The 27554-nt window shown below is 44.3% G+C and overlaps 1 protein-coding gene across 1 annotated transcript in view; it reads right to left on the bottom strand.

The window, feature by feature from the left end:
* Window positions 1-24653, bottom strand: part of LOC119165648 (neuropeptide receptor 15) — a 38689-nt gene extending 14036 nt beyond the window's left edge. The window contains exons 1-2 of the mRNA XM_037417756.2: window positions 24127-24653; window positions 991-1237 (exon numbers count right to left, since the gene is read on the bottom strand). Coding sequence (XP_037273653.2) covers window positions 991-1237; window positions 24127-24539 — 660 coding nt within the window. The 5' untranslated portion in view covers window positions 24540-24653. The remainder of the gene's footprint in view (window positions 1-990; window positions 1238-24126) is intronic.
* Window positions 24654-27554: the final 2901 nt, after the last annotated feature.

The raw sequence follows: 27554 nt of genomic DNA, 5'->3' as shown, positions 1-27554 counted from the left end.
ATTTCGTAAAATATGACGCATGGCTGCTTCGCAAGAGTGCAAGGCGATTGCTGGAGAACAAAAGTTTGCCTTTCAAGCATGCTTTTGATCCTCATGATCAATTGGGAGTGCCAGCTTCTCCCGTCACTCTCTGTGTACATGTGCTTCGTGCTTCCCGCTGATTTTTACTCAGTTCTGTGGAACCCTCAATATCAATGTAAAATACACTATTATACAGAAACATGTATTCACCTGGGGAGTGGGGGCTGGGGGGTCAAAAGTTCTCAGGCCACTATCTCATGTGTTTCTAAGCCTGACCTGGGAACTTTTGACAAGGACTGTCCATTCGAGAGCAAAAGTATATGGACCGTACTCGTAATAACAGTGCGTAAGCAGACCAGAAACGAGAGACAGGGTGACACAACGTTTGTGTAACTCTGTCTCTCGTTTATTGTCTGCTTACGCACTCTTATTACCACTATCTTCGAGTACAAACTCGTCCTAATATCACTGCTTGTATATGAATCATAGCAGCGTGTGCCAGAACAGCCGTCTGTGCTGTCTTGCGGCAAGACGTCTGCTGTCGAGAGCATTTCTCTGGCGGAGTCGCTGTGAAAAACGTTGCTGTTACGGAATGCATGAGACAAATGCTCACAACACCAGACGGCTCACCACTAGATGGCGCAGACGGCAAAAGTATGCGGACGGCATTGGCCCGTATATTATTGTTCTCAGGTGTACGTACATGTCAGGCCCATAGCCAGGGGGGTTGCCCTAGGGCATGTCCATATTTTTTTTCTCTTCGTTCCTAGTTTCGCGCCTACGAATATCGTTACAGTTAGCCCCCCCCTCTCTTATATTCGGTTGAGCAGGTTATTTTGGCCAAAATAAATAATGAAAGTATGTTTTCCCAGGCCTTCAACAAGTGCCCCTTCTTCCCACTCAAGAAGATTCCAGGCTTCAGGCCCGGTGAACGTACACACATTAAACCTATTGCGAAGCCATAGTTACCTGTATGACGAGTGGCAGGAGGTAGAAGAGCACGAACTCAGCGTACTTGAACAACACGAACGCTTCGAACGATGGGAACCGCATGACGCATGGTGCGAAGCCTGGTCTGGCGCACTGTATCTCGTGGTAGACGAGGTTGGGCGCCGCCAACAACGCCGACAGAGGCCACAGCGCGCCGATGACCAGTCGAACTCGCTTGCGACAGCAGAGCAGATGAGCCCGCATCGGGTGCACAATGGCAACGTACCTGCACACGCCACGACAGCATTAGCTGCTCAGTGCTTGTATCGCCGTGTAACAGTGACCACAGATAATCGAAAAGAAATAGTGCCATGAAGAATTCTCTACGATCTACGCAACACTTTCATAAAACTGGAAGCCATTTACAAAACAGTATTTTGTATAGCTTGATCTTTATTAACGGGAAAATCAAGACAGTTAGACAAATTGACGACAGATATTCAAGTAGAACTTTTTCTTGGGATAGTTGGCGCATGTTTTACGGAAGTTGTAAGGCGCAAATAAAGGAACGCAAGAAGAGACGCGGATAAACGCCTAACTGCGTTCGTTCATGTTGTGTTCGTCTCGTTTGCGCCTTATTCCTTCCATACGACAACAGATACTAGGTGTCATCTATCCTTTTGTCTTTGTTTGTCTTTTACCCATTGTTACCTTTTCGCTATTAAGAACAGTACAGCGCATCTTGTTCGCTCATTTCTAATAGGCACCCGACAGTGGACCAGAGGGCGTGACGCAGCTTTTTGGGCCGCCTCAGCATTGTTGGTAACGACCGCCAGGGATACCAAGAAAATGAAATTCTCGCTGAACACGTTGAGACGCTGAAGTGTCAATGCCCTTTTTGGCACGTTTTCAAAGAAGGCTTCGTGGGCGCTTACATATTCAGCAGTGACACCTCTGCTCACATCAAAGAAAGAAAATAATATGCATGGGCAAGTCCGGTTTTGCTGTGTCTACTCGCTATAGGCTAAGCATTGGAAGACATGGTTTTGCGGCGCCTATAGTCGCTAGGCTGTGCGTTCAGACGCTACCATTATATCTCGTAAACTGTATTGCCGGGTGCGTATTGAAATGTAAAAAGATAGCATAGCTATCACCCACAGAATTGGATTCCAAAAAAAAAGAACTATCAGCCAAAATTTGTGGCCAAATTTGTATTTGTAGGCAAAATTCTAGAGTCCCATGTGATTACATTTACGTGCACGTTTAAAAATAAAAAATGGCAGCATATTCACGGAGTGAATGATGGAGAGTGGGGCGAAGCATCCGTCCGTCCATTCATTCTTGCTTCCGTCGGTCTATGCATGAGTCTGTGTGGCCGCCCGTGCATCCATCCGCCCGTGCGTCCATCCGCCCGTCCGTGCGTGCGTCTGTTCGTGCGTCCGCACGTCCATCTGTGCGTCCGTCCCTGCCTTCGTCCATGCATCTGCTCCTGCGTCCGTCCATGCGTCCATCCGTCCATGCAGCCATCCGTGCGTCCGTCTATGCATCTGTCTGTGTGTCCGTTCGTCCACCTATTCAACGCTCCAACCATCTCGCATCTTTTCATCATATATTCCTCATATACAAGCACCGTCATCCAGCGGACCCTCCAAGGACTGAATGAGAGGAGGCACACGCAAACTTTCTTACGGCTTGCGCTTCGTGTCTTCTTCCCACCTTTAACCGCCTCGAATTCATGGTATATACTAGTTCACTGTATTCATGGCACTGCGGCCCAACGCTCACTAAACCTGTCTAAAACCAAGGAGGTTACGCCCAGTGAGCATAACGTAGCAACCCTTTTTGTCAGATAGTGCTCAATGTACATGCCAATGGCTGCTAAGGGGTGATGAGAGACATTAGAATTCGGCTGTAAGTCAACGCGCACGCTGCAATATTTGTTTTTGTTTAACAACGCACAGAAAAAATCTCCCACCTGCACCACCTTTGAGGTCAAAATCTAAGACTGATTACACACACGACTACCCCTACTACTACGAGGGATGAACGGGTGCCGCTTTATGGAGCTGTGAAACTGAATTTGTATGTGTATGCGGAACCGAATTTGTATGTGTTTGTGGAACCGAATTTGTGTGTAACGTGGTGAACAATAAAATTTCTTTTTCGCCCCTATAATTTATGACGGTTTAAATACGCGGAGCCCTTCACTGCCGCTTTTGTCATAACTATACCGTGGATCTTGAGATGCAAAACCCAACAGTCCTTATCGAAGAACAATTCGTTTAGGAAGGAGGTAACTGACACTCTCCGTTAACAACAATTCTCCGCAATGCTACTGAAATAACAAAAAGAGAACACCCTCTAAGCAATCCTTCACAGTACAAGACAAACCACGTCGTGCAAATTGTCAAAAAAGAAGATCAATATTGAAGCGCTCTGTATATACCGAAGCAAGTGCATCAGGCGGGCCCAGTGGGCCGGTTGTCACCTTCTTCTGGTCTTTGACCACGCGTTCCATGAAATGCACAGTTGGCTGGAAATTTGATTGTCTGAGCATTTCCTAGCTGCCTCTTACATGCAAGCTCACCTGCACATCAATTCAAGTCAGTTCTCAGTGTAATGACGCATTCGTTCGCTTACAGCGAGTGAATCTCCACAGATGATAAGCATGGATTTATACTTTCTAGCTCGTTCGCTAAAGGAAATCTTGACACTATGAGTGGGTGGAAAAGGTTTCCACCATGGCTAAAAACGCTGTCACTCCTCGAACCCAACAGTAAACAAAGAAGTGTCCTTTGGCCTTTTCTCACTCTTCCATTTCTTTACTGTACACACGCGGTCATAAAAGATGCGTACATCCCGTCCTTTAAATCGAAGTGTCGCAGCTGCGAACGATCAATCAACGTCCAACCGCATATTCTTGAAACTATAGCACGCACAAGATACACGGGCCTCCATACGCTTTGGAATATTGGCCGATGGATGGATCTGTGGAGGAGCGTCTTCCTTCCGTTGTCGCGCTGCTAACGCAAGCTTTATTTTATGCGTATCCGTGGCCCGGCAGCTTTTGTCTTTTATATCCTCTATTACATTCAAGAACTATTGTTATTTTATTAAGACAATGTTTTAGAACTCAAACTTAGGTTCGCTATTGTCGTACACTCTTTCACGCCATCGTTCATCCCACTTCCTTATATCGGTCACACCGCATTAAATAAATACCAAAATGTTGTCCCACTTCTTTCACGACGTACCTAATTGGGATAACTGCAATAGAAGATGCTATGGCAGCTGGAACGATAATCGCTGTGCAGCTCCGCAGACCTCGACATGGACGATAATCAGTGCACCGTTCTGTGATCCTAGATTACAACGTCTTCTTCGCCCATATATCCAAGGACAGAACTGTGAAATGTTAAGACAATACCAGCGCACATCGCAAAGACGTTAAACTGCAGAATTCAACGGTGTCTGCTGTTAACGCCTGCTCCTTGTTTGGTTTTGCTCGAGCCTTACAGAATATGACACATACCCCTCTGGGGGAAAGGCCAAGAGCTTGCAGTTTAAATTTTAATAGATAATCTGAACAGTGTTAATGATAAAGCGAGTTCTTCTTTATTTTGTCCTCCGCACATGGCACACACACACAAGAGGAGATTGGCAGAGTAAAAGTTGAATTCTTCTCATAATAACAGCATTACGTTATTCTTACGTCCACAATTTATTCATTGTAATTAGTTGCTGATTTAAAGTGTCAATTTCTAGTAATGAGAAACATTATCCATGCCAAACTTTGCCGGAGATTCGTTTAGACGTAGTGAAACAGTCCTGCACGGCAAAGCAAACATCTCTGTGGCTGTACCCCGCAGAAGTTGCCCCAAACGAAAGGATTGATGACTGATATGAGGGGTTTAACGTCCCAAAACCAACCACTATATGATTATGAGAGACGCCGTAGTGGAGGGCTCCGGAAATTTAGACCACCAGGGGTTCTTTAACGTGCACCCAAATCTGAGCACACGGGCCTACAACATTTCCGCCTCGATTGGAAATGCAGCCGCCGCAGCCGGGATTTGAACCCGCGCCCTGCGGGTCAGCAGCCGAGTACCTTAGCCACTAGACCACCGCGGCGGGGCCCAAACGAAAGGAGAAGACGTTCTAATTGTTCCAGGCTAAGGCTCAATGGGCTTTAGGGTTGCTGCGTAGAATGAGTAATCACAAATTTGGTCAACGTAGAGACACCATGTTAATGGTATAGAAATGTATATGCGCCCAATATTACATTTCGGATGTGTCTTGTTTTCAGGAGGACCTACGTACAAAACTAAGCCGCTGGTTCTATTGGAACCGGAAGATCTGCGCTTGTGTCTGGGGCTCCCTTGGTTTACAGCAATTAATTCTATTCATCAGGAAGCGTGTCTGCCTACATTGCTCTGTCGATTCCGCTTGTTAACAGTACAGACATTTCTGAAATTTTACAGTTTACCAGTGAGAAAAGCTCAACACGTTTTCATCAGTGACCCAGGTTCGTTCTTCCTCGCTCATTGGCCTCGTTTTCATATACCGCAGATAATCTATGTACAAAAGAAACTGACAAGTATAAATGTCAACATTAGTGACGTAATTGCATCTGATATGTCAAACCATATTCTTATCATAGAATATGATGAGATCTTTCCTCTGCAATCTAAATTTCAATCCCGCGAATTATTAGAGAACAGCCTAGCAGATTTCCTGCAGCGTACACAGACACGTAACATAATATCCACAGATGCTTCCGTCAATGAGGAAAGGGCAGGCGTAGGAACAGTCTCCCAATCACTTGGCTTGTCATTCGCCGTGAGGCTTGCCGATTTCACTCCTGTTTTTGAGGCGGAGCTAATGGCAGTCATCGTGGTACTGCGAAAACATCCGAGGAATGAAAACAGAGCAATAATAATTACTGATTCACTCTCGGTATGCACAGCTCTTACAACTTCTCATACCTCTCGTGCCATCAGGATGTTACGATCTTTAGTTATATCTCAGCTGAAGTACCTGAAATTAGTATGGGTACCACGTCACTGTGGGTTAACATTTAAAAGAAATGGCCGACGTCTTAGATCGCTCATCACTAGATCTCCGAATAATTCAGGTTCTACCGGTGGTAGAATACTTCACCGCAATCAGGTTTAGAAGATCAGCTATCCACACAGATAGGATGGAAACAATAACCACGTGTGCGGGATATAATCACCTAAAATATCCACGGAAATCGCAGTGGAGCCATTCTCGACAATCAGAGGTCATCAGCAGATTTCACTGTCATGTGCCCCCTATTAAACTTTCAGTGGTACAGGGCTGGTCCGACGATATCACCCTTCTGCCAATTCTGCGAAATACTGGAAAATATCGCACAATACTTTTTGTCATGTGCAAGATATTCTCGTATCATAACTCGACATCTAATTACTCCTTTTACAAAAATAGGCTCGACCTTATCGGAGGAAAATGTTTTAAGCTTCGGTGCCTCAGGTGTGGGATACCTAAAATAACATTTAACAGTCTCTACGTTGCATTCTTGGCCAATCCCCCAAAGTGGGTACGTGTCATGTATCGAGGAAAGCAAAGCGAAGGAAAAACCAGGTCCAGTTTTTGCAGAGGTGGTGCTAGTATGCTCCTACTCAATAATTCAAATCGACGACAAGCTATAAGAAAATGACCAGTCAATTCTTTTGTCCTGATTACAGAAAAAACACAAAGGCGAATTCAGTAAACCTGATCTATAAACATAAAAATTGGGGGATGTAAAGCACCATTAAAATTTTGTGATGGCAACTTCCATCATCCTTGAACTAGCCAGATGACTGCGCCAGGGGATAAAAGGTATTTGTAATCCAATGAAGCAGTCCGTGCTGGATCAGATTTACTTTTTTCTTTCCTTTTTTTACAGGATTCTCTCTGCCATAGGTAGTAAAAAAAACTCAACCTAGCAACACTGGCATTCAGTCAGAAGTCACCTATCAGAATCTAGGGGTGCAAATATTGTGTTCGACTGCGGGGTATGCGAATAGCTCGTGCACGGGATGTTCAATTGCGTTCATCACTACGAAAGAAGCACAACACGTTTAAGGGGGGTCAAGGAAGACGAACATACAGCCTTACTTACGTGTCATTTCACGTCCGATAATGTCTGATGTACGTCCCTAAAGACTTCATGTGAAAACCGTGAACACAACTATTGATAAAAGCACCAACCCGGTAACCGCTAGCAACAGCAGTCACACGAAACCAGTGAAAGTTGCTACAAGAAAAGGCCCCCGCTTCAACATTCCGACATTACTCTCTTCAATTTTCTACAGAACTACGTCCTTCTATAGCTACGCCTAACCTTATTGAATCATCTGGACTTGTTTGTCGCTCACATTGAGTCATCCCTTTTTTACTATGATTGCAACCCACGCGTCTGACGTCCGAAACGAAATTTCAATTCGAGAAACGTTCACGGCCAACTCCATTTCCTCCTGATTCGGTCGCATCTATTCTTTTGTCTTTTGTCAGCGTCTTCTTCGTTTGTCTAACCAGTGTTTCCGCAATGTCCACTCGCGCCTTTGCGAGGACGAACCTCCAGCAAACGCGGCGCGGCTTCTATCGCCCTGCCCTTTGGAAACGAGCAGCAAACACTTATCGTGTCGGTGGGTGAAATCGAAAATCTCGGCGGAGGTGCTCGGTGAAGCGTGTGATGTCGACTGTCACCGAAATGAGTGTTTGCAGAGTGCACCAGACGTGTATATATACAGAGAGATATGTACTGTTGGGAAACTAGAGCGGCTATAAGTTGAGACGCGATGACAGGCGTGCTTCCGCTGACCTTGGTCTCTTTCAGCGGAAAGAGATGAACGCCTTTTGCCGAAGCGGATCCTTTGGCGCTGCATGACACGCTTGGGGGCGCGCCTTGAAGACACGAAGCGCAAGTACGTTTGCCGGCGCTTGTGTGGAAACAGAGGCGCTCTCTAAGAACAGCGCCAGGCCTTTGGATATTCGAGCAGCAAGCAGAAGCGTTGAGAGATTGCTGAGATGATTAAGACTCGTCTTGGTAGCGAAATATTCGTGTTTGTACGTACTGCGTATTGCGAAGCAATCGTGTAATATTTAACCCTAGTTTTTCGGGCTCTTTCTGTGAGCAAGACAATAATTAATAAAAAAATTTTGGTAATTTATTACTTTCTATAATATCGTTTATTCCTAAATTGTTAGTGAATGCTCCCGCTGTTACTGTTATGGGACCGAGACTACCCATTTTTATTGCGTAAATGCAATCTAACTGTTCAGCCGGGTTCACTAACGACGTGTCCCACATCGTAATTGGCCGGAATGTTATCTTACGAAAATGTTTATCTTTAGTCGTTCTTGTGATACGGCGCACGTTTATTTCAACGGGCGCATTGTTAACAAATGCTTTTTTAAATTATTACTTCTTGTTATTTAGGGCTGCCATATCTTTATTCAGTCACGCAGTGTATATGCGCTTACTGAATGATGACTAAAGTTCCTCCATCGATTGTGACGGAGAAGTGGTAGTAAAAAAAACGTTCTCTTCGATATGCAGCTTATCAAAGCGCCAGAAGGATTTAGTACAAGGCAGTCTACAACAGTATTTAATACCCGACAACTTAAAGCAGGCAGAGTTCCATCAGATGAGATATTGTTAATAGTCTATATGTTATGAGTACAATGAAGTGGTGGCCGTCAATGTAAACATGGTTGCACTGTACAACAATATACACATTGAGGGAGATGTGACCCGCCAATAGAACAGAGGAAATAAATGCATAGCTAGCTCTAGACTTGCAAATGCTGTGAAGTTTGGTTCATCGTGGCAGACGCCATTGTGAATGAATTTGTCGGCCAGCACACTGCCTCCCCGGTATCAGTACTTGGTTGGAGGCATGGAGCCAGCATGTTTTCCTAGAGTGGTGCTTGCCCACACGTGGTCGAGTGGGCCAAGCATTGGTCGAGGTACGGAACCCCCCCCCCCCCGGAGGTATCGTGAACATCCCTTTCTTTCGCGATGTCTGACCGCATGAGATGACACAGCTGGAGACGCTCTTATCGATCCAGCACCTGAACACAGCGTTGCAACCTGCAGGTGTTTGTGATAGCGGTCACCATCCGCTCCGAGAGCGCCAACCTTTCCCCGCCCCTCGTTTGGACTATATCTCCTCGCCTTGCGTTACAGAATTGAGTCTCCGAGACGTGGGCCGGTACATCTTCAATCTGTGGTGCACTGGTGGTGCATCCCCATTGGACATCTCGGTCATTCTCGGCTCTAAGGAATCAATCAAGCGGCCCAATTTTCTCTCCCTTTCTTGTAACGCTGAGACATCGACACCTGATTCGTGGAAGCTTTGTAAACGCCTTCTGAAGGCCTCAGTGTTGGGAGACGAGAGGCCATAAAAACCGAAGACTTGTGTACAAAAACGTTCGTTCACTCATTCCTCCACCGCGCAAATAAACCTACGCTCCTTCTTGTGAGAGTACGTCCTCCTCGCTGGAATGAGGACAGAAAGGGGGAGCTAGCTACCGTAACGAGACCCGTCGAACCCTATTCCTTACAAGGCCTCCAGTTTAGCCTTTTTCCCAGCCTTTGTGCAAGCTCACAGTTAACCTATCTTCGCCACCTCTGTGCAAGTTCACAGTTAAGCTATCTGTGCCACCTGTGTCCACCACCGGCTTCAGGTCTGACCGAACATTGGACTTTGACCACTCGATTCATGGCCCGTTTAACCATTGAAGGATTCATTGTTCGAATTTATACATGAAGCCAATTTGCATGTGTGCTTGTGGTGCCATGAACTACTTTGCCTGAGTACAAGATTTAGGAATTTAAATATAAAACAACTTACCGCATGCACTGATGCAAGAATTTCATTAGGGCCTGGTAAAGCTACATGCGAGTTGTTTGTGATCTATTGTTTTCCGCAAGATACGTATTAGACCATTTTTATAGCATATATCTAACATTGTCAAACTTATAGGCCCGTCTAGAAGACCACAACGTCATGTCGAGGCTGTGGATGGTTGGACCTTTTGAGAACTAGCTGGATTTCAGATATCACGTGATACCGCGCTCAACATTAAACGAAACAGGCAATGCCAAAATAAGACATCTTTTCTGAATTTCAATCTTTTCAACTGGTTCTTAGCTTATAATGGCACTAACCATTATCAGACAAAGTATGGATGGTTACTAACATGTGCGTCACAAGTGAGTGATATAGGCATAATGCTGATTAAAAAGCGAAGGCTGCGCTAATTTGCCATCATAAGTTCAGACATAAATTCCAATGTCGAATCTATAAGCACCTTCGTCTAACATTTCAAGCAGTGACCAACATAACTTTCCCTGTATCTTGTCGCAGTTCTTGCTCGGAATGAACGTTAAACATTCTCCATCTTAGCTTGTTAGCGCAGAAAGCAAACAGGGGCCGAATTCATGAAACTTTCTTTCGCACTTGTTATCCCTCACTGGCAATCTGTCTACCATATCAATACGTCAGTCATCAGGATTGGCTGAAAAGTTTACTTGCGAGTATTGGTAGTGAAAGTGTGTTTTGTCAATACGAGTCCAAGTGTAAAGGACAATTCTTGCACAGTTTTCTTTGCTTATTCTTAATATTTGAAAGCAATCTCACTGTTTCTGGTCGGCGCGCAAGGACAGTGTTTCATCTTGCACGTATATCAATTCAAAACTAACCTCAATGATATATGCTTTGTCGTGATTGCCAATTTTTAGTTGAACATTCTCCGCTATTACGACAGTGCAATTACTTTTATACTTGCGTGTTGCAGTATTCTGCGCTTTGTGAAAAGTGCTTACTTAAATTTGGCATATGCTCAGTCGTAATATACCTCCTTCAATATGCACCTTCAGTATTTCGTCGCTAATTTAATTATCACGCTTCTCTCGTCTTTTCAACGTTTGTATGACGTAAATTAGGTAATTACAGTTAGCTCTAACTTAGCTCTATGTCTCTGATCAGCTAGAGTGACAGTAAAAACAAAACAAAAAATACAAAAAGAAACACGTAAAAAAGCAGAGCACCCTGAATTTTTTGACAGTGCTTATTGTTGTATTCACTGCCTTTGCGCTTTGGCTGCCGTAGATAGATTTCATTTGTCAGCACATAAATAATTCCTCAGTTTGGTCGAATAATACAGATATTTCATTGCATAAAGAGTACACGTATGACACGAGAATGTTTTTTTTTTGCTCTTTGGAACAATTTTAAGCGGCTGATGAAGTACAACTGGAGAGAGAGAGATAAATGGAGAAGAAAGGCAGGGAGGTTAACCAAGCTTAAGTACAACTGGAAGAGCTGCAAAGGCTAAAGGGCTAAGACACCATTACGTGCTTGTGTTTTAACACCGTTCTTACGCTCACTATTCCGCCAATAAACTGGCTGGCTTGCCTGTGATGGTAAGCAGTGGGTGCGCACGTCTTCACAGAGCACACTGTTTGGCGCACAGGTTAAGTACTCACCGATGTCTAAGCTGTTTCCTAAACCTTAAAGATGGTGTTTTTTCTTCTTTAAGTCGTTGTGGGTAAATAGGCTGAGATTCATCATTCAAGACTAAGTAAGCAGAGTTGTAATGACGTCCTAAAGCGTTCCAACGATCTTGACTCTATTATCATAAATAAGACGACATTTCTCGTATTGAAATTCCTCGCATAAATACTTTAATGTGAAGACAAAATAGTGATGCGTCTGGGGCCGAAAGGCTTTCACTAACTCAATGCACCGCTATGAGAAGACACTGCTATGTCGCATCAGGTGCGGGGCAAAATTCCGGCGCATTTCAACGAGCGTACAAGAGACTTGATTTATACGGTTGCTTCCAGTTCGGAATACGCGAAGTAGATTATGTTGTATTTAGCGCGTACAATTTACGCTAGGATTTGCGAGAACCGACTTCTATAAATCAATGTGCCAGCTAAGCTCATTCGCGGCTGGGCGCAAAATGAGCTGCACTGCATACTCGTGTATATAAAATGTTTACTACTCGTTTGCTATTTTGGCCTTTCCTATTAGATCTTAATTAGGCAACCTTCTAAAAAATATGTAGCTAATTTGCGTTGAAAAAAACGCTGAAAGTAGTGAGTGATTAAGAAAGAGAGAGAGAGAGATTAAAAGGAAAGAATGGCAGGGAGGTTAACCAGAAATTGGAGCTATTTTTTATTTTTCAAGTTTCGCAATGTACGGACTTCTTCCCCACCGAAAGTTGCGTACAGTTGTACGCTCTATGGAATTCGACGCTGTTACGAAGTGCAGCGCCCCAGTCTGTGCTGGAAAGGCCTCTTCCTGTTTGGTTGAAGCCATCGTTCCTCTCGCAGTACTGAAGCATAAGGTAGGCGAAGAAGATCTGCTCACCGGACATGGCCCGTCCACTGGGAAGCACTACCGCGTAGTCGTAATTTTTGCCACCAATGGTCTTCAAGAAGGCCCTGAAGGTGACGCGTACAGCAAGGACGTCTCGGAACCTGGATAGGCGCGTGTAGTCTCGCCGACCTTCGAGACAGGCTTCTGCGGCGAGGAGCTTCGTCCACGTGTCGCCCCTGAGCCAACTCTCGGGGCTGTTCGGTGAGCCGGCTTCTTTGATAAGCATATCGAAGAGGCAGCGGCTCAGTCGAGGACCGAGCCGCGACAACTGCAAAGCATCGACACTGCCTTCGTCTAATGCCTGGGACAGATTGAAAGCGAGCAACGGAACGTACACGCTTCTCGGATGCATTTCGTGCCAACAGTCGGTGCTGAATACGGAGTGACTCCAACGCGCCCGAGAGCCGCGAATTAAGACCTGGAAGAAGGTGTATTCGTGGTAGGCGACGAATGTGTCGAGTCCCCAACGTGATTTGGTGACGTCAGGCAGGTGTTTGACATATTCGGTGACTGGCCTGACGCTCATGATCCAGCTAGGTCCGAGCACCTTGACGTCACTCATCGAAAGAATTTCACGAATTTGACGCTTTGATGAGACCGCTATGTAAGGTAACTCGTCAATTTCGTGCCGCAATTCGGAAAAGACTGTGTCGACCATGGTAGTCAAGTTGGTAGTGGCCTTGCCAAGCCTTGGGTTAGCGAACGCAGCAGCGAAAGTGAGCGGACGTAACGCTCTCTCCACCACATGCACACAAAGTCGCCATCGAGATGGTACCGTTCCAGTCTTGCCATAGATGAATACGCTCAGCAAGTCGAGCAGCTTTGAATATGGTGTGAAAGGCGACGCCTGAATCATTAGCCGAAGGCCGAGGTAATTCATCACGATGTGGCGCTCGGTACGCGTGACGACGTCCAAGATAGAGCGCGTGGCCTCAGGGGACCATATTAACACGTCGGTCATAACGCCACCGGCAACAAGTCCTTGAAAACCCTGAAGAGCAGCGCTAACGAACTCTTCAAGTTCGGCATGTGCTTCGAGCCGCTCAATTTGTGCTTTGGATCCTATCGGTGTCTCTCGGACGAGCTGATCGATGTTACTGGCAAATCTGGCTATGGCGAGAATGTCTCCTGGGGGCACGTACTCCCTTTTCACGATTTTACTTGCTGAAAACAACGCCTCCGTGTAAAGGCGAATGACTTCGCTGAATTCAACGCGGCCAGAGGATGTCAAACCTTCAGGCACTCCTAACGCCACAACTTCCATGTTGTTCACCTCCGGGTGCGACGCAACGCTCATGGTGAGCAGCGCTGCGGTGCCCGTCTTGCGCAAAAGCTTAGCAGCCGTCTTCCAAACGGAAATGTTGTTCCCTGTAGGAATAGTTTGTAGAGGAAACCCTTTGAGGGAAACTTGTGCCATCAAGTCCATGAGCGCTTCCATGCCCTCGTAGTCGATGCGCCTTAGGTTCATGCACTCATCATGGAGAAACTTGAGCGGCTGCGCAACTTTAGGACTTTTATAACCGTTCTGGAGGAAGGCGTGAACATTCTCTTCGAGAATTTCGACGTAATCGTCGTCCGTTGAAGTTGAATGGTAGCTAGACGAGGAGAACCGACTTCGCCACTGACCGCACACGAATGTATCGAAGTGTTCGCAAGGATGAACGTCGTCCCAGGAGAGAATATTGTTCAAGTACGAGGAACGTCGAAGGCAAACGGCCGAAGAACAGGTTGCACCATATCTGGCATCGATTTTGTTCTTCAGTACTGCAGGGGAATTCTCTCTGGGCCAGAACAGAAAACACAGCACGAGTGCGAGGACGAAGACCAGACACAAGGCCCCAGAGTAAAGAAATTTCTCCCGGCCAGCTTTCTGCTGTTGCTCCACGTTTCTGTGAGCGGAACGCTCACTCGCCCGAACGACTACTTGTGTTCCGTCTACTGTAGGTGGAGCTGTGGTGCTCAAGCTTTCGCCAGTGCTTCGGGTAGAGTAGTACGAGCCTGACTTCCTGGACGATGTGCTTAGCTTCGAGTGAGGTCTTTTCACATTGAAACTGATCACCGATCGAGCTTTCCTTTCTTTGGCCATCGCGCCCCGTTCCTCTAGGTGACGACGACTGTGCAGTTCTTCCCGACTTTCGCGTTGCTGCATCTCCGGCAAGTTTTTTCGGTGCGTGTCATGTAATGCAGACATGTCTTGTAAATTCATATCCTTTTTCGACAGTTTTACTCTGCTTGTGGACCAGCCAGAGGCTTGAGCAGCAAACGGTGGCGTCGGCCTACGTGCACTTAGCAGATTCATGGTGGAGGTAGCATACGTTCTCGCGAACGGTCTTCCTTGAGCCGATGTCGTTGGTTGAGTCCGCAAAGTGGGCATTGAAATGTTGGCTAACTTGACGTTGGGGCCACTCAACAGACTACGGGGTTGCGGCTCTCGCAAAAACGCTTCCGGCTTTTCTGGCTCTATTGCTGACTCATCTGGAGTAGGCGGTTCGGCCTCCAACAGTGTGCTTTCTTTTGTCGCAGACGCAGTTTCCTTGAGGCCGAATAAGTCCTTGCCTTTAAGTCGTTCTGCTGGCCACTGCTCGAACTTTTGTCTAAGAAGCAGTTCAGCTGACAAGTTCTCTACATTTGAACATTGCTCATGAAGTAGTCCAGCTGGTGCCGGCTCTTCGGTTTGGCGCTGTTTAAACAGTTCACCAGGCGTCTCCTCATCGGTTAGCTGTTGGTGCTTATGCAAGATTTGAGCTAATGATTGGTTGACATTTAGCCGCTGCTTATGCACAAGTTCACCTTGTGACTGCTCTTCCATTAGTTGTTGCTTATGCAATAATTCAGCTGGTGACTGCTCTTTGGTTGGCTTTTGCCTACGCAATAGTTCAGCTGGTGACTTCTTTGACTTTGGCCCCTGCTTATGCGATCGTTCAGCTGGTGAGTGCACTTTGTGTGGCTGCTGCTTCTGCACTAGTTCAGCTGCTGACTGTTCGTCGCTTAGCTGGTGCTTATTTGTTGCACTCAGAATTTCTCTGGCTGCCGAAGATGTGGCCTGCTTGATTCCTTCGCTGGCTGATGTAGGCACAACTGCACCGCAGAACTGCTTGAGAACGTCTAGTTTCTTCGCTTGTGATGACGCTTCAACCTCGGCAAAATTTTCCGGCTGAAACTCCATTAGTGCGCGATGCGGTGACTCTACAATGTCTTGGGAATGTCTAATACTCAAGGCACCACAGTCGTGGGGAACCAGAGATGTGCACGACGACGAGGTGACTTCAGGGGTGCTGTGGAGTCGGAAGTCAACCATGTCGCGAGTCATAACTACAGGCACGCTTTGTCGTCTTTGTTTATACACTTTTTCCATTTCCTTTGCATCCATAAAATGGCTATCTTCCTCTGACGCGGCGGTAAAACTATGTTCCTCACGCTCCGTGGACATGGTGCAGGTTGAATCTGCGATGACCTTGGCGGTCATCGACGTGCACTCACCGGTGGCGTACGGCGGTTAAACCACGATGGAGCACCTTTCTTGGGTAATGCGCTTCTCGAGCTTTGGAACGTAGCCGTTGAACGTTCTCTATGTTCAATACACAGGAGTACCTTTAGATGAGCTGTCAACAAGCCATGCACCTCAGTGGTGGTTTTTCTTCTCGTCCTCCTTGCCCTGTGACTCATACCCACTGTAGTAAATTGGCCAAGAACTAAGTGGATTGGTTCTTTGCTTGTGCATTGACTATTTGGCTCCTGCCAACTACTGGGTATCGGCGATGAAACTAGCGCTTAATATGAGGGAATTGTTTTAACTATGAAAAGGGACAAGGGAGAAACCGATTGCCACAGGAGTGAATCAAAATTTAAGAGTGACCTGGCTATGTATGGGATAATACAAAGTTACGTAAAACCATAAATACTTAAATTAATTCTGAAAAACAAAATTTTATAAGGAAATATGTTTACAGGGACTTCTTCCTGTGTCGACGAAAAAAATGGAAGACCCTTACGCTTCACCTCTTGGAGTTGAACGCGAGAGCGATATTCTGTTCCTAGTGCGCATTTCCGGCTCCTAGTATACGAAATCTATTCGAACATGCTAGTCACCTACTACGTGGCCTGAAAGGTGTTATAGCGTGTGTGCTTTTGTAGTAGGTGACTGGCTTTAAACTATGAAGCCATTATGGTATTACCATCTGCTGACGCCCGATGGCAATGTACGCCTATACCACGCATAATTACTGGAACATTTCATGCTGTACTGTGAAGCATGCATACAGGACGCGTGCGTTCGTAAAGCATGAAAATTAGTTTCGCTCTATTTCCAAGCAGAGGAAGCTATTTTCACTGTATTCACTGGCAGAGGCGTGGATGTGTACCTGATGACATGTACATGCAGCCACACCTCTCCTTGAGAATACAGTGAAAATTGTGATGGATTACATTTGGTTTAATTATGATGACCTCCTTGCACAGTATATGACGCTCTCGAACGGGTTGATTTCACTGTACCCCTGACAGGAAACCCGCAAGGCAGTATTTAAAGAAAGCATACTAACGTTTCTCGAGGTAGTAAGAACGAAAGAATCGGTTTTTTCATGGTTAGAAAGGGTAGAAGTCCTGCTTACTATGGCGCAATCTTAAGGTACGTGTGATGTGTTTTACTAATGTTTGACGGCCGTAGTAGTTATTCTGTAATGTTCGTTGAGTATAGTAATATATTTATCTCGTCATCCCGCGTGTGAGGTTTCACCGAAAATAAATGAAAGAAAGGAGGCTTGGCTGTGTGGTAAAACACCTGCTCACAACGCAAAAGACCCGAGTTCAATCCCAACTCAGATACAGAACTTTTATTTTTTTATTTACATATTTCCCAATTTTTGGTAACGCGAGAATTATGACTTTTTGTTCTCAACCAACGACGTTCGAATTTCTGCGAAACGAGCTCTTTAACGCTGATGCGTTAAAATTCGCATATGGCTTAGTAGACGTTCCTGTTGCTCGATGCCTGAGAAGACGCCCATCTTGTTGAACGTCGTCTTCGGCAGGTGCTTGCTAGTAGCTCACCGTAGTAGCTCTCTAGCGGGTGACAAGCGATATCGCGTATGACAAAGAAGATTATGAGAACGAAGATGACGACTGCCGTGGGGAAGATTCCTGTTTATGGTTCGTGCCTTGCAACTAAGAAAAAAAAAATCGGCAAATCCCACGTACCTTAGGAATCAATGTTATGCATGACATGCGAATACAAGGTGAATGGTTTTTTTTAATTTTTTTATTGAGTGAGACATTATGAAGTGGCCCTCGATATGTGTACAAATCCACGCACGCACTTACTTCAAACAGCCCCATATTTTTTATATTGGCAGTTGTTTGCAGCAACGTAATGATCCCAACAGCATCATGGATATTTGCAACACAAGAAGCCGCAGCTGACATGAAGCGCTCTTGTTTGCGATGGGGCTCGCGGGGATGGTAGCCCTCAATACTGCTACTCAACTTAACTTCTGCGGATGGTGCCTAACTAGTTTTTACGTTAACCCGATATGACAGATGTATCATATAGCAGGAATGGAATGTTTATAAAATTTGATAGTCTGTTGTGCACCTAGAATCTACGTTTCACGAACGTTAGGGTTCATTTGCAAAGAAGTTCCGAGACATGGCGTGGCTCTGTGGTATATAGAATACTTAATTGCCATGCAGAATGCTAGGATTCGATTCCTATGGGGACTCTGGCATTTATTCTGCATTCGTCCTGTCATCGCTGCGTTTGTCAGCTTTTTCTTAACGCTCAAGCGATGCTCCGCCGTGGTGCTCTAGTGGCTATAAGGTACTCGGCTGCTGATCCACAGGTCGCGGGATCGAATCCCGGCTGCGGCGGCTGCATTTCCGATGGAGGCGGAAATGTTGTAGGCCCATGTGCTCAGATTTGGGAACACGTTACAGAACCCCAGGTAGTCGAAATTTCCGGAGCCCTCCACTACGGTGTCTCTCATAATCATATGGTGGTTTTGAGACGTTAAAGCCCAAATATCAATCAATCAACGCTCAAGAGTTAAAATTACCCAAGCGTGTTTTCGCCGTTCTTGGGTAGATAATGTAACGGGGTCGTGATATGTACAAAACGAGCAGGCTATATGTGAAAGATGAAACTGTTTAGTTGGTCAAACTTGTGGCCAGTAAACTGAACGTCAGATTACAGCGATGAACACGGCCACTGATAGCGGCGAAGAGAGCGTCGGCCGTCGATCAGCTGACAAGTGGTGAAGCGCGTTGGCATTTATACATGTGCCATCGAATATAGAACTTATCACTGGTCGTCGCTCAAGCTCTGGAATAATTTCGAGGGTTCGCGTCTCACTGGCAATCATAACAGAATAATATACAATAATCACGAACCATCGAGATCAATGAGGTGCAGTTTGCGCTGGGCATTCCTAACAAGCATTGTCGGTGAAAACCGAATAGAAAAGGAGTGAAAAATAAGAAACGCGTGGGGCAATATAAAATGTCTATCACCTGTGGCACAGACCCACATACCAGTGGCACATAGCCACACCCGGGCATGCGCCACTGTTTTTTTAAAGCGTTTGACAACGTACATGATGAGATTATGACATTCATGTCATGACCAGTGCGTCATATTCGTCAAGTCACCTTGTTTACACTACCGTACTAATTTTGGTGTACTCCAAGTTAAAGGGGTGCTCATGAGAGCACCTAAACGTAGACGGATAGATAGATAGATAGATAGATAGATAGATAGATAGATAGATAGATAGATAGATAGATAGATAGATAGATAGATAGATAGATAGATAGATAGATAGATAGATAGATAGATAGATAGATAGATAGATAGATAGATAGATAGATAGATAGATAGATAGATAGATAGATAGATAGATAGATAGATAGATAGATAGATAGATAGATAGATAGATACCAAAAGGAATAAACATCATGACTAGAAAAACAACATGCGTACACAAAAGCCTGCATTGAAGACAAATGTTTGACGCATGCAAAACCTGCATCGCCTTCTTTTACGGTTTCCTAATAACGGTGCTCATTATCTGCAGAGCATCATGTCCAGTGTGTTTATATGTGCATTTTATGAATAATATAATACTTATGGCACATAATAATAATACCTAATACCTTATACATAATATAATACCTAATGGCACATAACGTGTCTTCTAATCAAAATATTTCATTACTGATAACTCGTAATAAAAATCAAATAGACATATATGTGAGGTTTAACGTCCCAAAACCCCCATATGACTATGAGAGACGCCGTAGTGGTGGGCTCCGGAAATTCTGACCACCTGGGGTTCTTTAACGTGCTCCCAAATGTGAGCACATGTACCTACACCATTTTCACCTTCATCGAAAATGCAGCCGCCACAGCCGGGATTCGATCTCGCGTCCAGCGGATAAGCAGCTGAGTGCCTTAGCCACTAGACCACCGCAGCAGGGCGATTTAACAGAAAATCAGCGTATAACTCAAGAATAGCATCTAGTATTCTTGTCCTAAAGAACTTGTTGGGAAAATTTAACTGCTGTTCGGCTACTCCCCTGCATTGGGTATGAACCTTCGTGATACGACGACAACAAGGCAGTATAGATCGCCTATGCTTAGGGCACATGCTAGCGAACAACTTAAAACAGTCGGCACCTGATTCAAGTTAAGTACAAACAAATGCAATGCAGAGGAAGTAAGCTCTTCTCAGATATTTATTAGAAGATATTCTTTTGGAAAGCATACTGAAGAATAAACATGGGATAAAAAAACACATGGCATAGTTCGAAATTAAGAGCACATTAGAGAAATTAAGAGCATTATTATGCGTCCTTCCTCTTCATGCTTTTTATGGTGTGGTGTGGTGCTAGTCGATCGGTGAATAACAACGGTTTTATTTTTTATAGAATCCCATTTGCAGATGTTTCAACATTGCTTTGCTTTCCTTCTCTGACCTCAGAATGCACTCCTTCTGTGCAGCATGTGCTCCGACATGCGAAATAGTGTCATCGCAAAGCTTAGCTCTCCTTGCGAAGAGCAATGATTTATTTTGGGCCCGAGCACGCTCAAGAAGCAAACGGAAGCACCTTAGGACTCAAAATTTGTTGTGAGAACTCTCACACTGTGCCGTGTTTCGTAATTGTTATTTTGTTGTACAGAGGTAACGTACTTGTTTCATGTATTGTAGTACGAATTCCTGAACTGGTAAAGAAGCTGCGAATTTTTTTTTTCTGGAAGCAACTTCTGTTTTCTATTATCTATAGAGACCGTTCATTCACATTGTACGAATTTTCTTGTAAAATAGCACCTAGAGGCCTCAGGTAGTTGAGTCAGCCGCGCTATTACACTTCTACCTATGTATGTAGTTGTACGTACGACTGAGTTTCACTTTTCTTTACGACCGAACGAAATTTTGTTGAACGTTCAGTGGAAAAACAATATACAGTCCCTGCTCGTATGCTCAAATGCACTCTCTTCCTTGCCCTCTTCCGCATGTATACCATCTAAGCAACATTCATTCTTCTCTCGCTTCCAAAAACTTGATGCATTGCTATCGCAGCATTAGTGCATGGTTCATGCCTTTTTTAGTAGCTTATAAGGAAAGAAAGGTGCAAAAGGAGATGGCGGAGATGAGGATGGGAGGACAAGGATAATCATGTTCAGTACGCTGTCAGCAAACAAGAAAGAACAGAAATGTCGCGTCAGAAAGAAGCGTGAGTAAGAAGTTATTGAGCAAATTACAGCCGTCTTTGATGTTTTTGTTGACACTAAACTTGCGATGAATAACCTTCAGCAGCGTTTACAAACGTTTTTAAGGCTTTCAAGCCCTTTCATATACCGCGTTCTGTCAGTATGTCCACCTCGGATTCTTCCGATGGTCGAGTGACAATAAATGAATGGAGGGAGGCTCTGTGGAATAACGTGTTATTAGAGTGCTTAGAGTGATCAAAGCTTCTTCGCGGAGCCGCACTTCTACGCGAGGCAATTAACGGGATGCTGCAGTCTCATCAAGTTTTATAAGTATTCTCTAGGTGCAGAGAGGGCTTTTGCATGCAGCCGTAGACAATTAATGACGAGCAGTGAAGCTTTGGAGGAAATGACGAAGAGACTAGACTTCGAAATTTATTAAAAAATTAATTATTTTCGAAACGGTGGACCAAATGTGACCAACGACCACACCAGAAAGTTCAATCTACCTTGTTTCATGTAGACACATGCAACACAGGCACGCTAAAAAATTCTATTCTTTAGTGTTTTAAGTCACAAAACTAGAATACGATTAAGAAGACGTCGTAGTGAAGGGCTCCTCAAGTTTAGATCACCTGATTTTCTTTATCATGCATATAGATCAAAGTGGACTGCTCTCAAGTACATGCGTTTTGCGTGCGCTGACGCGGGTATAAGAATCCATCATCCATGCATGCTAGTTCACTGCACAATATGGTTGCATCCCTGCCGCTTCAGTTTTCTTATATATTTTTATTTCCTGTTCAAAACACGCAACTAAATTATTTGTAAGAGTATGTCCTTCCTTCCCTCAAAACTTTATTCATTAATTTGCCACCATTTACTTGCCTTACGTTATGCCATACATATTTCTCCGCTTTTACTGACACCACCTGTTTTATAATATTTACACATTTATTTTGTTCATGTGTCTGTTGTTTAAGATTTCTCACTGACCAAAAGTATTTTTGGCGCGTACATTTTCGAAAATCCGCCTGGGTTTAATTCGAACGATAAACAAACTCACCTCTCCCACTATACACCTCTTCGTCTCCTTTTGAATGAAGTTGCCGGGTAATGTAGAAGTAGCGATTGTACATGCGTGATTTCTTTAACCTAAGGTTGTAGCCAGAAAAGCTTCCCGGCCTCTCCTTAGGTTGAAGTCGAAGAGGGATTGCCACAAAGTAGCTTTTGAAGTATGCCTGTTGTCAGCAAGCACTCATTACAATGTTTATATTATTCTTAGCAGTCAACGCCAAATGACCACTGATTCTGTATTCATTCTGTTACTCTACCCATCGGCAAAGAAAGCTTCTGTTCTTTTCTCCTCCAGAAGAACCGTTTTGGAGTTTTTCTTGGGTACGTTAAAAATTCGTTTTTATGAGTTTCAATTAAAGACGCCATGTTTTTATTATATGCCCGATATCAAAACAAGGTGGTCCATCGCATGTGTTAACGAAATATTTATTGAATCAACAAATTTACGCGACACTTTCAATACTTCTTGAGTACTAAAAGCGTCCTGTTTGGGATAAGAAAAAAAATGCGCTATATGCTGATATGAAAGCGTGAAAGACACCGAACAACTTCTTCTACATCGTAAAAATTAGAATGTTTCTTATAAGAAGATAAAGAGCGAGAGGTGTAATATGAGAGAAAAGCTGAAGGGTCGGCCGCTATCATTAGTAAATCTTTTGGGCTCATGGCCGACCGAAACTTTTAAAAGTGTCACTGCACATGCATAGGTGCAGTTTTTAGAGAAATCAGTAAAAACGTTCCTGGCTATAAGGTTTCTGGGTAAGTCGGTGGTGTCCACCGTCAAGGGCGCCCCTGGCATTTGCGGCTGGCGGCCTAATTGGTTTGATAAAAAATCATTGTTTGTATTCTTAATTATTTACAGATACGTCTGGTCAATTGTTTTTCATGATTTCGTGCTCATCCACATTTTCTTTGTGACAGCTGCGCTTAATCAGCGGGTGAATGCACAGTAACTATTGTGCGATAACCTTGCCGAACTCTTCTGTAGAACATGAAAGTTATAAGTGTGTGAACACTTAAGACTCGGGAACATTACCGTTGCATAGACAGATATATTATACTGTAGTACTTGGACTACAGGCACGTGAACACCAATCATGTGTAAACTGTGCACTGTTTTACGGCTATTGACAATGTCGGGGTGCATACTAATCTGTACATTAGAATAGAAGTTGCCGGAGCAACACTTAGGCACGAACCTCTCCTTAAAACAAATTTAATAAAAGCAGAATGGGTATCTGAGACGTCACTCAAGCGCTGTAAGCAGCCGCTGACATTGCATATCTGGATGATTAACACAAAAGAGCGAAATGCTATTGCTTTACGTGGAAGATGAGCCCAGCAACCATTTTTCTTTTTCTCCATCCGCCCACTCTAGCACACATATGGGTGCGCGCTGAATTGATGTTTGCGAAGCCCATCGATCGGTAATGCCGGCTTCAGCGCTACGCTATTCTGACGCAAAGACATAAGGTTAACTCTTGACATACGAGTTGGATTGTGTATGTCTAATCTCGCGAATCTCGCGAAGTAAACAGCTAATTCGCCGAGTTGAGCGTCACAAACTATATGCCTGGGCTGTAGGGGCCGTCTCGGCGCAGAGCTGGAGTCTATTTTCTGGCCACATAAGGTTACCTGGCGTGGTCATAAACATAATGGACCATCTGGCACTCCAATCACAGCAGAGTGAGGTTTTCAATATTTTTTTATTGGTAAAAGAAAAAAAGCAATCGAATGGTTCGAAAAGCGAGAGCAAAGAGCGCTGACTCCAACATCCAAGTGTTTCTTCTCAATTCTGACAGCATTGCAAGAAGTTTCAAAACGCAACAGCAGCTCGCCCAATCTTCAACATCCTATGCAGTCTAGTTTTCATGGCTGTGAATAGAGGTCCCTAAACACCGCGATGAGCGGGCAATTTCTACACACACTGAAACACCACAGTTAGCAGCACGACGTTGCACTAAAAGCAGAGCTTACCTCTCGACGCACACGCTGACCAGAGTCATCACGGACGCGTACAGGGCCATAACTTCGACGAAGCGCAGTGCTCTGCACATGCCCAAGCCCAGTTCCCAGCCGCGGTTGCGGATGAAAAGCACGATGTCCGGCACGCACGCCAGCAATATGGTGAGGTCACTCAGGGCCAGATTAAGAATAAACAAGTTGGTCACCGAACTGCGCATGTCTCGGTCGCCCAGTACGGCGCACACCACAAACGCGTTGCCCAGCACGCCCGATACACCGATTGCGGCGAACAGTGAGGCCAGCGTGGCGATCGTGACAGGGGAAGCTACTGGTTCCTCCGTCGCCACCGACACGCTCGGCAGGGTTCCGTTGGCGACGAAGACCGGAGAGGACACCTCCAGCAGCATATTCTCGGTCGGAGACATTGCGTCGTGCGCGCTATTGACCACGCTGTAAGGGTGCGTAGCAGCACGTTAAAGACAGGCTCACGCTCCTCCGCTCGTTCGGGTTGACTGACTTTTTCAACGATGCATCCAAGATTGGCACGCGAGACACACTTGATACGTTTCGAAACGAGAGTGCCTATACAGGAGCTGTACGGCGGGTCTAAGGAGGTAAGTAGAGGCCAGCAAGACGTTGGGCATCACCCTTACTCTCGTGAAAAGGACGCTGCAGTGTCACGATGGGGGCCTGTGCAAGAAAAAATGAGAAAAATGCATGCGTGAAAGAATTCCGGGAGAAAACCACCTTTCCAATTACTAAAAAGGACGAAGGCAGAGAATTTCTTGTAAATGTTGTTAAATAGGAAGCTATGACACTGTGATTCACGTTGACTACGACGGTTCTGTCAGCATGGAAACGAAAAGCAGACTACGTTTTGTCGTTATTACCTTATGATTCTTTGTGAATCTGAAATTATTTTCTGCAAAGGGTGCGAGTGATTGCTGTTCAAGTGCGATTATTGGCACTGTTTCCACGTATGCTCGGAGGTCGAAAGCTCCCTGTCTTCAGAAAATACGAGTGTTACTAATTGTAGAAAGAAAACTACCACAAATAGCCTCACATGGAGAAGACTGAATCAGCGCGGGTGCGAGAATGTAAAACATCAGTGCACAACGTGTTGTGTATGACAGCTAAACAAGCGTAAGCTTGCTTTTGGAATATTTTGTAGAACACTGCCGTACAAGAGAATGAGTTATTGGCACTGAGACGAATCATTGTTTTACTGTTTTTGTTCTATATTACTGTATAAAATTGTTTTGAAATGTTTTTCTTCTTTTTTGTATTTGGATCCAATGATATTCCGGCCCAATATAAAGAATGGTTCACGAAAAATGCACGGTACATTTTTACCAGTTTCATGTTGTTTTCTTTTTGGCAGTTGTACTGTATGCAATGGTGGCCGGCTATGAATGCTTCATTACAACCCATTATTCCGACAGCCTTCATGCGTATGTCATGCAAAGTCTTTTTTTTATCAAATAAAACAGTGATCTTTCAAAAAGCTGGCAGTGCTTGAAAATCAAGATGATGAAAAATGCAAGGTATTTAGTGCTTCAGGGACGTTCATTCGAGAACTAAAATTGAATTAGTTAATATTCACCTGTGCAATTTTGGCTAGACATTGCCTATATTGCTTTAAGTTTTTTTTTTCCTTTTGCACTTGGCTAAATTCTCGTTCTTGTTCACCTATTGCCCGTGGTGCATGCCCAATGTGGGGGATTGGCCATGAATTGAGTGATTTTATAAAATATTGTGCAGTTGTAGAATCATGAAGATTATATAATAAAGATATTACCGATGACCTAAGAATTGTGGTGCCTTATCTAATGTCTATAATTACTTAAATAGTTTCCTTTTCCTTGAGTTTGAGCAATACCCTGATTATTTACACTTATATAATGTTGTAGACACGTTAGGATAATAATGCGGATTAATTAGTCAACTGATTAGTTTCATTAATATAGTCTCGGACGGCCACGCATACTGTCGCAGTGGAGAACCGAGAAATCAAAACATCAAAAGAAAAAAATGACAGACACAGGTAAATTCATACAATACCACGTAACAGTCGTTTTAAATAGGTTTTTCGTATTGTGTTAAACCACCTGCAAGTCAAAATGAAATGATCTATTGTCTTCAGTTTACTAAGAACGCGCACAGTGGCGAAGGTGCCTGAGCAGACCTGTGTTTGTATAAATTTAAATTTCGTGCCCGGCAGCCTAGCCCTGTGATAGCAACTTCTTGTTTACGAGTTTGGCAAAAGGCTCTTCGCCGAGAATATATTAAATGGCGATATTCGGTAGAGTTTGTTAGTGCTGTATCTCTAAAGACTTCCGTAACTGCACGTCTGCGGAATCGAGCAGCGGTCACATAAGCGGATGATGGACCGTGCGGTAGAATCGGCCCGCTCATTGACGACTTAGCTAAGCAATTGGCCATTTCATTTAAAAGTAAGCCTTTGTGTCCACGCACCCAAACCTAATCGAACTTTTCTCACATTCGCAGGCACTATATTGCACGGAACCCATTTGTTACTTGATATTCAGCACCAACAGAAAGTTTCTCACTGAGAGATAGAGAATCTGTTATTATAACAGCTGCTGTAATTTCCGTATCCAACTTGTGTAAAGCGAGCACTACTGCCGGAAATTCAGCCACAAAAAACGGGTATGAAATCGGGTAGTCGAAGCGAATAAGATGGAAAGGTGTGCCAGTTGGCACCATCACGAAGGGAATAAGACCAATCTAAAATCGGGCTGAAAATACGAACCCCAGACTTTTAGTCACATTGCGATGCGTCTGCAGCAATAACAACGTTTGTTGTAATACTGCGCAGCTGATCTAAATTATGACATGTTCTTTTCATCTTCATCACAAAGCTTCAGTCTCATCAAAAATAAAACACTCCACGTCATTTTTTCAGTGTTGCTAACACAACAGCTATGCTGTCTAATGCAGTGGTGATAAATAAAAAGAACACAGAAGCTTGAATACACTTACGATACTTCGAGAAAATACATAACTGCTAACTATTCTACATCTGTAAAACAACTTATAGGAGTTGAATATCATCTTTCAACGACACTTGGTGTCTTAGAAGTTCAAACTCTATACAAGATTAACTAGGATGAAGACGACCTTTTTTGTATGAAGCAGTGCTTCGTCTTATTCATAAATTTTATATGTTGGAGATAGCAAGTATGTAAAGTTACTTTGTAGAATAAAAGCTTCCACGAGATTTATGCAGGCATAAGCAACAATATAGGTTTTGTTTTGAAGTTGCTCAACGAATTTGAAAAGAAATTACAAATATATCTAGCAATTTGTAGCAAGTCCGATCATACAGCATAAATCGAAATGTTTTGCTCTTACCTTTACGACTGAAGACTGTCCAGAAGAATCGACGTCCACGTACAAGCTTCCGGAATATTTTTTTC

This window comes from Rhipicephalus microplus, chromosome 1 (assembly GCF_043290135.1).
Source record: "Rhipicephalus microplus isolate Deutch F79 chromosome 1, USDA_Rmic, whole genome shotgun sequence".
Classification (NCBI taxonomy): domain Eukaryota; kingdom Metazoa; phylum Arthropoda; class Arachnida; order Ixodida; family Ixodidae; genus Rhipicephalus; species Rhipicephalus microplus.
This window is presented reverse-complemented; position numbering and strand designations above follow the sequence as displayed.